The 13472-nt window shown below is 44.9% G+C and overlaps 1 protein-coding gene across 7 annotated transcripts in view; it reads left to right on the top strand.

Annotated features, from left to right (window-relative positions):
* The window catches only part of BRCA2 (BRCA2 DNA repair associated), a 265664-nt gene that overhangs the window by 102095 nt on the left and 150097 nt on the right, over positions 1 to 13472 (top strand). For all 7 annotated transcript variants that reach the window (XM_085850729.1, XM_085850730.1, XM_085850728.1 and 4 more), the window contains one exon: positions 8314 to 8351. In XM_085850729.1, the coding sequence (XP_085706855.1) occupies positions 8314 to 8351 (38 nt within the window). The remainder of the gene's footprint in view (positions 1 to 8313; positions 8352 to 13472) is intronic.

Here is a 13472-nt window from a genome sequence, read left to right as displayed (position 1 = left end):
TGGCATTGGGAAAAATCAGTCTTTCAGAAACTCGTGGAAGATGATCAAGGCCTCCAGTTGTGTGCAGATACATTCACTTCGAGAGGCGTCAGCCACGCTGAAATAAAGAAACTTGGCAGCCAAGCGATGGCCGTTATATTTGGTGCGGAGAGCACCAAATCGTCTTTCGTAACACTTGAACGCCTTCCCCCAACGGAATCTGCCACCAAGTTTCATTGTCTCCGAGTGTACTACCAGGTCATGGTTTGGATGGGGATGGAGGGTGACCTCGATCCTCTGGACTGGGGCTGGGGACTTGAAGACAATCGATTTGTACCTATCATGACTGCCATGAATGCTGCACCAGACACTCTTCTGAAGATGATACACTGCAACTGCACCACAGCTTGTAACACCCCCTGTTGCAGCTGCAGAAAGAATGGGCTTCTGTGTACGCCTGCATGTGGATCATGCCAAGTGACGTTTTGTGACAATCCACTAAATCAAGCCTCTGAGGAACTAGAGGACAGTGATGAGGACTGAAATTGTAACCTAAACTGCCATTATGTAATGTTCACAAATAAATGTTTCAGTGGCACCAGGTGTTCAGTGAATTTGGTTCAGATGGAAAATTTATTGATTTTTGCACTCTTGAATTTTGCCGCCATCTTGGATTTCATGTTAAATACTGATCAGATCTAAATTTTATTGACACCAGTGGATTGCTGATCCGTTAAAACCATGGACCAGAACCAACAATTATGTTTTTATCACAATTATTGAAGAAGTGATAGATGTTTTCGTTATTTCAAAGCCCGGTGGCGGCCATCTTGAAAATGACTGTTTTAACCCATTTCCGGATGTCAGATTTTGGTAGACTTTTTTCTGTTGATCAGTATATCCAGTAGGAATGAAAACCACTGAAAAACCCTTTTGTTGCAATTTGTTGTGGGTCAGGTGGTATTTTGACTGAACTAGTATGTAATTTGAGGAAATTTCCATGTCATGGCTGTCTTTTTCTTTTTTTTTTCTAATTTCTGGAAAACGTGTTTTAACCAAAGATTGGTGTTTTGTGCTGTTTGTTGTGATGACTGTGCCGCTTAGTTCTTCGTGTTCTGCTTCTTTCCTTTGCAGCACATTGCTGCGGATAGTATCGTTTACTGGGGGCGCAGCTATCCTGCTGATACAGTTCCCCTTTGTCGGTTAGAGCAGGATTTGTAATTCAGGATGTAAAATTCCAATAGCTTGCCGACTCTTCCGGAAGGACACCGTGGGATCTATAACATACACCAAGTAATGCCGGCATACAGGACGCCCAGTTTAACATCCATCCAAGGGACGGCACATCCACCGATGAAACACCGGGATGACAGTTTATAGCTGGGCTGAGATTTGAACTCAGTTGGACAGGCAAATAAATGTATGTACCTCTAGGGCAAGGGTCAGCAATGTACGGCTTGTGTGTCATGAGTGGCACGCGAGATGATTTTGAGTGGCATGCGCAATAAAGGTCTAATTAATGGCAAAGCAACCAAGTTGAAAAAAATACCCGATTTAAAAACTATGCTTGACTGCTCTGTCAATCTCCATAATAGAAATACAAACGAGCTTTCATTGGGTAGCATGATTAGAGTCCAAGTTATGCTACTCAATGAAAGCTCTTCGACGTAGAAAGAGAAACAATTAAATTGGTTTATTTACTAAATTACATTTAGCGGGGTCATCCAATCGTCTCAAGAAATCTCACGATGAGTGCCATTGATCACGTTTTTTTTGGACAAAATGGCGATCCCTAAGAAAGCAAAGTTACATGTTCGCTCATTTCAGCTCTCTTGGAGAGATGAATATGGATTTGTTCAACATAAAGACTGTGCTGTTTGTACTCATTTTATGAGAGCGTTGTTTGCCGCACATCAAGTATCCAACGACATTTCCAGACAAAGTATGAGAAACACTGCAAGGATGGAGGCAGACAAGGCCGAGTTGATCAGACTGGCCATAGCGAGGTACGGAAAGCGAAGCAGTGCTTTACTGACGTCTGTGTCGGTAAAAATCAAGCCACAGAGGGAAGTTACAAAATCACACAATTTGTTGCAAAACATGGAAAGCCATTTACAGATGGGGAATATATAAAAGAGGCTTTTCTCAGTTGTTCTGATGTTTTGTTCAATTGTTTGCCCAATAAAGACAAAATAATCTCCAGGATTAAAGACGTACCTGCGCCTGCTAGATCAGTGGGGAGACGTCGAAGCAAAATGGCAGAAAACGTAAACAAACAACAGACGGTGGTGTAAAAAGATACATTGGTATTTAGTGTCGCACTTGATGAGAGTGTGGACATAAATGGCACACCACGGTTCGCAGTTGTTGCGAGATACTGTGACTCAGCCAAAGTTTGAGAAGAGCTTTGCTGCCTATAACCCATGCATGGTACAAGAACAGAAGATATAGCGAAGATGTTTGGTGATAATTTTGAGGAATTGACATGGAAAAAATATTTTCTGTAACAGACGGTGCACCTGCTGTGGTCAGAAAACAGAAGGGATTTGTCAAGCTCATTGAATATCAAATTGGCCACCCAATGGTAAATTTTCATTGTATTATTCCTCAAGAAAATATTTGTGCCAAGAGCTTAATGATGTGATGAATACAGTGGTGAAGATTGTGAATTTTCTTGTTGCTCGATCTGCCTTGACACACAGGCAGTTTCAAGCTCTGCTTGAAGAGATTTACAGTGCATACAAGGACATTCCGTTTCACAGCAGTGTCCGTTGGCTAAGCCATGGGAAGGTTTTGGCATGCTTTGTGGACTGTCTTGATGCAATCAATATCTTTTTGGCAGAAAATGGTCACAACTGCCCCAAACTGATTGACGAAAAATGCGTCACGCAACTCATGTTTCTAACTGACATCTAACTAATGTTTATAACTGATGCCTGAAGGGTGCAGGCCAAACTATTATGGGTCTTTTTGAAATATGGAAGGCATTTCTTTGTGAAACTTTCTAGTTTTTTTCTCAGGACATTGACACCTCAACTTTCTGCTTTTTCCAACATCTTAAAGAACTATCGATATATCGCACTGTCAGTGTTGCCGAGATTGGAATGTACATGCAAGAACTCGCATCAGAATTTTCTGTCAGATTTCAAGATTTCCAACATTTGGCCGTGATGTTTTCCTTTCAAATTAAACCAGACAACTTTGACACCAGCGACATGGATTTGACAGTGTTTCAAGGGTTGGGTGTTGAGGATTTTGAAATTCAGCTCACTGAGTTACAATACACAGGCTTATTGGCCTCGAAGTTTAGGGATCTGTGGCACACACTTGAGGCTATTGAAAGAGATCACAGGGTCTCTATCCTGACCTGTTGGAAGTCCCTGTCTGTGAAATTTGACTGTTTGAAGAAAGTGGCCTTTTCACTCATGCTCTCAAGCATTGGGATCTACATATCTCTGTGAACAGATATTTTCACATATGAAGTCAGTACTGTGTCCCTCCTGAAGCTGGTGAACAACTGAACACTCAGAGGCTTGTGTGCTGCTTAAAGTATCAAACTATGTGCCTGATATTGGAGAATTCGGCAAGGGAAAGCAACGACAAGGATCACACCAAACAGTAAGATGTGCCCTTTAATTAATTTATTAATGAAGCTGATAAAATGTAAGTATGACTGTTATTAGGGTACCCTGTGAGTACAGGGTACCCTATTGTTTTTCTTAAGTTTATTAGGGTACCCTGTGAGTACAGGGTACCCTATTGTTTTTCTTCTGTTTATTTATTATTATTATTTATTCTTTTTCTTTTTCCGCCGGCATTTTGCACCCTTTTTCGCTTTAAAAATCATTTTCTCTGGGATACTAAGACCGATCGACACGAAATTTTCACCATAGTATGTGTCTTTTTTGATAGCACAATCACATTATAATTATGACGTCATTGGTCACGTGGTACGGTCGCCATCTTGAAAAAAGCGATAAACTTTGGACATCTGTATCTCGGAAACCGTGCAATGGAAAATTTTTTCGTTTGATACATTTTACTAAGCTCCCTATGGGGAACACGTGTGATTTTTCGTGACGTCATAGCTGAAGCGATATACCGGTGAAAATTCGGCAAGTAGAACGCCGTATAGGAAAAATCTGAAAAATTTTGAGCATCATCTATGCCTAAATTTTACAGCTGCCATCATTACCACAGAGTGACCTATACACAGTTTATCTGGTAGACACAATGGCATTTGTAAATAAATACCAAAAAATGGGTGCGAAAACATTTGGTGAACTTCCCCAGCTGTATCTTCGCAAGCAGGTGTATCCTGCAGTTGAAACCTGAAATGTGCAACTGTGTCAACATCATTGGTGATCAGTATGATTTTGATGATAGCCATACTTTGAAGGGTGATGAGCAGCAGAGGAGAAACCAGACAGACCAGGCAAGACAATTCTCACCATCCAAGAGTCTAGAAATTCCGGACTGGAATTTATTCATGAAGAATCCAAGAAATAAAGGAAATCTTCAGAACTTCATTGGCACTTCCCTTTGTGAGAGTCCTGAAGCTATTCCGGATGGAGTGACCATCATTCTTGGTAGTATGATGGAAAACAAAGGTCACACTCTTTCCATCACATCAGCATCAAGTTCAGTTCTGGACTTACCTTGTGAAGAACATGAAGAGGCAGACACAAGGATTATTGCTCATCTTGCGTATTGTGTGGAATATCTTGATCACCATCGAGCTGTTGTGCATGCAACAGATACAGACATAATTATGCTGTGTATATATCACTTCTGCTGCTTGAACACATTGCAAGAACTCTGGATACAACGGCAGAATCAATACCTACCTATTCATGAGCTGGTAGAAGTGTTGAGCAAGAAGTACCAGAAAATCCTCTTGATGTCGCAGCTACACTTCTGTGCACATATGTGTTGTGTGGATGTGACACAGTGAGCTACCCATTCAGAAGGGGAAAAGAAGAGGTCAGGTCAGGTATGGGAGCATGTGCCAGAACAGCGCGTCGCTGCGTCCACTTTCCGCCGGTACTCCAGGGGCCTCCGTCTGGCCATCCCCCAGGCAGATGCCAGGCCCATCCCCATCTCCTTGAGATGATGGTCAACCTGCTGCAACCATGAGGCACGTGGTCGGCCCACTGGCCTCCCACTCATGAGACTCCCTCGCTGAGAGAATCTGGTGAGCAGGATCAGCGTCAGGAAAACGAGCCACATGTCCATACAGCCGCAGCTGACGCTCACGGACTATGCAGGTAACAAATCTCATCCGAGTCTCTCTCAGCAACCGCTCGTTGGACACAAAATCCGACCAGCGATAGCCAAGGTTTCTCCGAAGAGACCTGGTACCAAAGGAATTAAGTCTCCGTCTCAGATCCTTGGTCAAAGTCCAAGTCTCGCACCCATAGAGCAAGACTGGAAGTACCAAGGACCTGAAGACTCAGACTTTCGTCCTCCCGCACAGGTACCGGCAGCGCCACACCCCATGATCCAGTGAATCCATGACTCCCCAGGCCCGACCCAGACGTCTATTGACCTCCGGCTCACAACCTGCGGAGACATGAATATCACTGCCAAGGTAAGTGAATCTCTCCACGACCTCAACATCCTCACCACAAACAGACACAGACAGGACAGCGGCATCCAAGATGTCACCGAAAGCCTGGATCTTAGTTTTGACCCAAGAAATCCGTAATCCCAACGGCTCCGACTCCTCATTCAGCACCTCGAGGGCCCCCAAGAGGATGTCTAAAGTCTCCGCAAAGATGACTGCATCATCTGCAAAATCAAGGTCTGAGATCTTGACATTGCCAAACGATGCACCGCAACTTGATCTCTCCGACATCCTCCCTAGAATCCAGTCCATACAAGTGCTGAAAAGTGTGGGGGCAAGTACACATCCCTGACGAACTCCAGTAACAACTGGAAATAAGTCAGAGATGGTACCACCACACTTCACAGCACTCTCAGTACCAGAGTAGAGTTCAGACATCAGATCGATCAGTTTCGGTGGCACCCCACGAAGACCAAGAATCCTCCAGAGGACATCCCGATTCACTGAATCGAACGCTTTACAGAGATCAACATAGGCTGCAAGCAGCCCCTGCCGAAACTCTCGTCTGTGTTCGGTGAGGACACGAAGTGCAAGGATACGGTCAATCGTTGACCTCTTTGGTGTAAAGCCTGACTGCTCTGGACGCTGGTGCTCAAGCAGATGGTGGCAAACCCTATCAAGAATTATCCGAGCAAGGACCTTGCCCGGCACTGAGAGCAGCGTCACCCCTCGGTAGTTTTTGCAGTCTTGGCGATCACCCTTCCCTTTCCAGAGAGGGACAACAAGGCCCCTCTTCCAGTCAGTTGGGATGATGCCTGTGTTCCTGTGAAAAGAAGAGCGGCACAGGTTTCTCTGGGACTGATAGGAAACCTTCCCCACCTTGTTGATTTTGGAAGAGATAGTGAAATGGCAGCAACAGAATGTGTCATTGATGAGGCCAGAGTATACTGGACTGCTCTGCATGGCCAAAAAGGGTTCAGCTGTTTGGATACCCTCAGGCAGCATATGTTTGTCTCTTCAAAATTAGACCTTAGGTCACTGCCAGCAACAGAAGATGCGTTTTACTTCCTTGTTTTAAGAGCATTGTATCAATTGCTTCTGTATAGACGTGCACATCTCAGTGACCGAGCACTTCCCCCAGCCACAACATTTGGCAGAACCCTTATCAATGGAAAACTGGTCCCAATTCTCATGTCTAAGCCAGCCAAGCCAAACATAGACAAAACGGTGTCTTGCATGTGCAAATTATCCAAATGTCTGAAACGATGTTCATGCAAAAAGGCTGCTGTGTCTTGCTGAGTGACATGCATATGCCTTGGTCAGAGAGGTTCATGTGGTGGAGTTGTTTCAGAGAGTGACTCTTCCTCTGAAGAGGATGTTTCATGTCACAATATTGTGTTAATCCATTTCTAATTTTATCTTCCTTAAAACCATGGCATGTAAAAGTATGTTCTTGTTCCTGACCCCATTGATAGTCAAGCATTTCTGAGTTACATAAATCTTTTGTTGTTTGACATATAACCTTGTCAATTGAAGGTAGGTTAAATCTACACCAATTGTGATATAGGAAATGAACTCCTCTTTAATATGAGGGGTCATTTGTGTATATAGGTTTAGTGGTTATGATTTTAGGACAATATGAATTACCCCTACCCCCATCCTACATCTTCGCTTTTGCCAACATTTTGTTATCAGAGGGGGCTCGCAAAAGTGTTGACTGTGTTGTTGCGCAAGAGTTTCACCATTGCCAACATTGGTTTTCATATACTCAAAGGGTGTCTCTTTATGAAAATCAACACAAAAATTTTATAGCAGACCGGGCAATTTTTTTTTAATTTTGATCGGTTGGCTCCCGGACTATTAGTAAGTGGGTAGAGGTCGATGAGTGTTGCACAATGATATAACTTTTGTCCGGGTTCAAGGTCAGGGTCAAGGTCACGAGGTCACGTAAGTTATAAAAATCACCATTTTCAAAACCTATCTAGTCTGCCATTCTACAAGATATTCGGCAACTGTTTATTGATTATGATAGTAAAAAATATTATCTTGTATCTAACCGGACAGATTTTTGAATTTCCGTCCTGTTTGGCCGCCACGTAACCTGGAAGATGGTCAAAAACACCTCCTGGTACAAAGAAAACTTTTTACTTCTGATCTTGATGAAATTTGGTATGTGGGTAGAGGTCGATGAGTGATACCCAACGACATATTTTTTCCCGGATTCGAGGTCAGGGTCAAGGTCACGAGGTCACGAAAGTTGTGAAAGTCGCCATTTTCAAAACCTATCTAGTCTGTCATTTTAGGGGATATCTGGTAACGGTTCATCGATTATGATAGTAAAAAACATTATAGAGATGACCGTCACCCCCACACGGGAGTAATTTTTTATTATTATTTTTATTTAAAATTTCCTGATTTTTTCTCGTTTTCCCAGGTGTCGGTGCATATTTGTTGATATATTGTTGTGTGCGTGCGTGTGCGTGCGTGCGTGCGTGCGTGCGTGTGTGTGTGTGTGTGTGTGTTAAACTCGGAAACCAGTCAGTGTCGGGAGATGTGTAATACAAGAAGTGTCTCAGATGTGGTCAACCCCCTCTGTTTTTGTGTTCATTTCATGACATGCTGATATGATCTTTATGGTGGCCTGCTTAATACAGAAAATCTATGTAAACACACGTGTTGGATGGATTAAAAAAATACTCTGAATAAATATCCTCTCCCCTTTTCCACTCCACCCCTATTTCCCCCCCCCCTTCATCTTCCAACAACAGAGTTTGGAAGTCCAAACATACAGTGCATCGTTCCTTTGGTAAGTTTATTTTACTGCTTCTTTTGTTATTCCTTTTCCAGTTTTATCAACTTTGACATTAAGCAGTTAAATAAATGCAAGGAAATAATGATCCACATGCCATTACAACCTGTATTGTATCCCCACCTGAAGATTATAACACGTCATAACAGAGCTTTCTTGTTCCCCTACTTTGGTAGTTTTTTGTGGAAAGAAGGAAATGGGTAAAATAAGCATGCATGAAATAATTAAATGAATAACAAGGGTGATTGGAAAGGATGAGAGCAAATTTGGGAGTGGTGCATTAGTAGATGCAGCTCATTACGTTTGCATGCTTAATTCTCTCCATGTTTTCTTCAGCATCTGTATCAGTGTATCCTCGATATCAAGAGGTTCTGTATTTATATTTTCATGTTTCCGCTGTCGAAGGCACTGAAGGCATTGTTTCAAGTTGTCTGTCTGGCTTTACATTTGTCCGTGCATGCATAGACGATTTTCGTCACCACAATAACTGAACTACTGAAGGTATTTTGACCAAACTTGTTCCAAATATGTATTAAGATGAAAAGATGAAATTAATAGATTTTGGTGTCGAAAGGTCAAAGGTTATGGTCCTGTGACCTTTAATTGAAAATATTTGTTAACTTGAGAACTGCTTTAGAAAATATTTCAACCAAACTTGGCACAAGTACTCTTCAACGAACGTTACATAGCCTCACCCTAACCCTAACACCCGATTAGACGATGGATTTAATCTCCCCAACAAGACCACTGGAGTTGAACTCCCAAGACCCAAGAGCAGACATTCCGCACATGCGGTTGGTCACTCGGTAATGTGGTACGGTTATACTTCATTAATTTAACCAGGCAGCAGTTTGAACATGTGCTTAGGATTTCAAGGGGAATTTGATTATGCTGGAGGGTGGGTTTCATTGTTCAAATTGCACAGAAATGGACTTCTCGCAGCTCTCAGCTGTTCATGAGGCCCAAGGTTCGGTGCTTATAACAATATATATTTCCTTCTAACTCTCGTGTCACACTCCCACCCCACAAACTGCACATATTTGCCATGCCCAACGTGGAGCAGTTTTGTGGCTTCCATTTTTCAAATATTCGAAATTCCCCATTTTACCTTTACTAACTGGAGGCTTCCTCCAGTAGGGACATTACTCTCACACAACTTTTTACAGAACTCGTGCCCCTCACCATGCACACCTAAAATTTGGTTCACCATTCACATTTTCCAGTCATTCACACATGATTGTAATGATGGTAATGATTATGATAGTGAGTTTATTGTCATATATATCATATTGTCATATATATGAAAGTGTATATATGTCATATACACAAGGTCCGTCGAAAAAGTAATGGAGCCGACTTCACAGAAACTTAATTCGAAAAAATATATTGAAATCACAGCTTGTCCCCTTCAAAATAGTTTCCCTCCAGTCTCACACACTTGTCCATCCTCTTCTTCCACACTTTGATGCACCCCCGGAAGGCTTCTTCTGGAATCCTCCGGAGCTCCGTCGTCACAGCCCTTTTGATGGCCTCCACATCAGGAAATCGGGTTCCCTTGAGCTTGGGGAAGAGGAAAAAATCACAAGGGGCCAAGTCTGGTGAATACGGTGGTTGCTCCAGAGTTGGTACGTTCCTCTCCACCAGAAACTGTCGGATGCTCAGGGCATTATGAGTAGGGATATTGTCATGGTGGAGCACCCAGGCGTTGTTCTCCCACATATCCCTCCTCTTGTCCCAGACTGATCTCACGAGGCACTGGAGGATCTCCTTGAACACGTATTGATTCACTGTTTGACCTTGTGGTAGAAACTTGAAGTGGACGATGCCCTTGATGTCAAAAAACCCAATGAGTATCACCTTGACCTTCGACTTCGACATCCTTGCTTTCTTTGGTCTTGGTGATGCCGGACGTTTCCACTGACGTCTCTGCCGTTTGGTCTCGGGATCGTATTCGAATAGCCACGATTCATCGCCAGTAATAACTCTCCCGAGCAGGTCTGAATTGTCCTCGAAGTGCTTGATAATGTCTTGACAGACAGTGACTCTGCTGTTTCTGGTCCTCGGACAACAGCTTGGGAACCATCTTTGCGCACACCTTGCGCATTTCGAGATTTTCAGTGATGATACTCCAGACAGTGTCCTTGTTGATGGAAAGTTTCTCAGCAATCATCCGCACTGTGAGTCGATGATCTGTGTGCAACATCTGCTTCACACGCTTGATGTTGTCGGCCGTTCTGCTCGGTGAAGGTCTTCCAGACAGTGGATTGTCTTCAACCTCCTCCGGTCCCTCTTTGAACCTCTTGTGCCATCCAAATGGTGTAATTCAAGTGTAACGTAATTCAAATGTAACGTGTAATGTAATTCAAATGCCATTCAAGTGTAACGTGACATCGTTTCTTCCCTGGAGACTTGCTGCAGGATTGCGAAGGATTCAGAAGGTGTTTTGCCAAGCCTGGCAAGAAACTTCAGATTGGCACTCTGCTCACGACCCATTGCGCGACGACTCGGACTCGACAACGTGTTAAGCACGACCTGTAAAAAATCACAATGAGCGCAGTCAACCATCACCAATCATATATATATATATATATATATATATATATATATATATATATATATATATATATATATATATATATATATATATATATATATATATATATATATATATATATATATATATATATATATATATATATATATATATATATTGTTGTGGTTGACGAAATTCGCAAACCACCATTCAGGTCCCGTAGGTGAGATATCTCTGTAAGTATATGTGTAGTTAGCCCAAACCCGTTGTTTAGAGGGAATAAATGTCATTCATTCGGGCTGCGACCCTTTTAGATAGCCGTTTTTCTTTTACTATCTTCATTTTGGACCAACCGCCATTACTACCACCACAACCACCACCAACCGCATCTCGACAACCACAGCCACCTTCTCCAGAACCGCCTTCACAACATCCACCTTCTCCACAACCGCTTTCACACACCAACCACCAACCGCAACGCCGCTTCACAACAACAGCAACGCCAACAGCCACGACCTTTACCGTCACAACTCGCCCTCGCAACCATCGCATCACTGCCATTCCCGCGCCGCTTGTGGGCACCGATACTGGACTCGTACAGGGCGCGCACCGAGCAGCGGGTGCAAAAACACCAGCCTTTCCGAGAAATCGGATCAAGAATGATTCACGCCCACTTCTGTTCCGTCCTATCAGCGAGCGTGGGGCGATTTGGCCCCGCCTCCAGGCGCGTCGGAGTATAATCGCTATATGCAGATTCGCGGATCAAGAATGATTCACGCCCACTTTTCCTCCGTCCAATGGGGGAGCGTGGCTCCGCCCCCGAGCCGATCCTGATCCAAAAATCTACATATGGTTTCTCCTGTCGCACTATAAAGCGCCGAGCGCGGAGCGAATCGAGGCATTTGGGAAGAGTTGAAGAGTTGAGAAGAGGAAAGAGTTGGAGAGTTGTGGCGGCGGCGAAATCGTCGAGCGAGTGTCTGTCGGGGTCCGGAGAGGCTGGAGAAGCCAAGAAGCTTTGTGGAGGTCTGCGCTCGTGTCAGAGTCGGGGAGCTGCGGAGAGGGGAGGCCGGGAACGCGGTCGAGGTCGCAGTGGAGTCGCTCGTCGCGGGACCCAAGCCAGCCAGATATCCTCTTTCCCCCCGAGCATCAACAACCCCCCCCTGTTTCCCCCCGCACTGAGATAGTGTGAGAAGGGGGCCCCGTTCCCACCCCATTCCAGGCAGTGCCAGCGAGGCCCGCGGAGTCGGGGCGCCGCCGCCATTTTGCGGCTCATCACCAGACGGGTAGGCTCGACGCGGTCTCGGCCCCAGGCCCGTCTGCCCCCTTGTCGATGAGGGTGGCCCCTTTTTCTTTTGCTTTGGTGTATATGTGTTGTCGGCGCCGTCTGTGAAGTAAAACTGTATAAGTGTTGCCGTGTGCTCGGTAGTCGGTAGTAGATCTGCATTGTGTTTCTTTTGTTGCAATTGCTTTTGGTGCATAATTGTTGTGTTTCTTCTTTTGTTACATTTGCTTTTGGTGCATAATTGTGGTAATTGTATATGTGTGCTTTCCGTTTGCCGCGGAATAAATGTGCTTTATGTTGAACTGTTTTTCCCGTTTCGCTTCGTCTTTTCTCTAATTGAATCTCCATCTTACTTCACGTAAAGGGTTGGTCGTGGGCTAAATACGCCCGATAATTAATCGGAACCGTCGAGGTTGACGATAACACCGCTCGGTTATCCCGATAGTACGGAACGGGTCGCTTAAAGTGGCCCGTGTCCGAAGTCGACCTGCGGCGAGGTGCGATCGCCCGGTCTACCCTCCGTGTGGGTACTTAGGTAGGTCGAATTTGGCGAACAACCCTAACCCACGCGGGGGGCCGATTGGCACGATCGTGGTGAGGCCGAAAGGCCCACCCGTGACTAGTTCCCGGCGTTAGTCCGAGAGGGTCACGACGGGATTGTCCGTCCGGTGGGCGACGTGCCGCGATTCGAGTTACGTGGCCGCTCGCACGCCGGCGGGCGCGAATCCGCAACACTGTTGTCAGGAGTGGGACACAAACCCATCCCCCTCCTTGCGGCACTGGTGTCGGAGAGCGGGAAAACGGGCTCTCCTATCTCCAGCTAAATTCACGGGAATCGGTCCAGGGGTGAGAGGAGCGATCCCCGAATCCCTCCAAATTACGAGCGATTTAAATTAACCCTTTACGAGAAATAAGATGGCGTTTCAAGGCGAGCGGGAGCCGGGGGTATTAGAAATGGATTTAGAATGTGTAGAATCCATGGTCCATTATGAAATCCCCGTGCAGGAAATGTTGGTTGTGCAGGAACACGAACTCCCCCAACTGAACCCAGAGCCCGAAATAGGTGCGGCGGCGGCCGCGGTGTATGACACCTCCCCTCCCCCTCTCCGCCCAAACCCCCCGATCCTTGCCGAATCGGCTCACCCAAGCGCACCCGACATGGCCCAGCTATGCGCCATGCTGGCGGCAATGACAGCGAGGATGGATACAAACACAAATGAAATGAAAAACGAAATAAAAGGCATGAACAAGCAAATGAACGAAATGAAAACGAATATGGAAACGAATGCGCAAGGAATGAAGG

Source organism: Eptatretus burgeri, chromosome 13 (genome assembly GCF_056783735.1).
Source record: "Eptatretus burgeri isolate ZD-2024b chromosome 13, Ebu_testis_v1, whole genome shotgun sequence".
Classification (NCBI taxonomy): domain Eukaryota; kingdom Metazoa; phylum Chordata; class Myxini; order Myxiniformes; family Myxinidae; genus Eptatretus; species Eptatretus burgeri.
The sequence above is the reverse complement of the archived record's forward strand: the minus strand, read 5'-3'. Positions and strand labels throughout refer to the sequence as shown.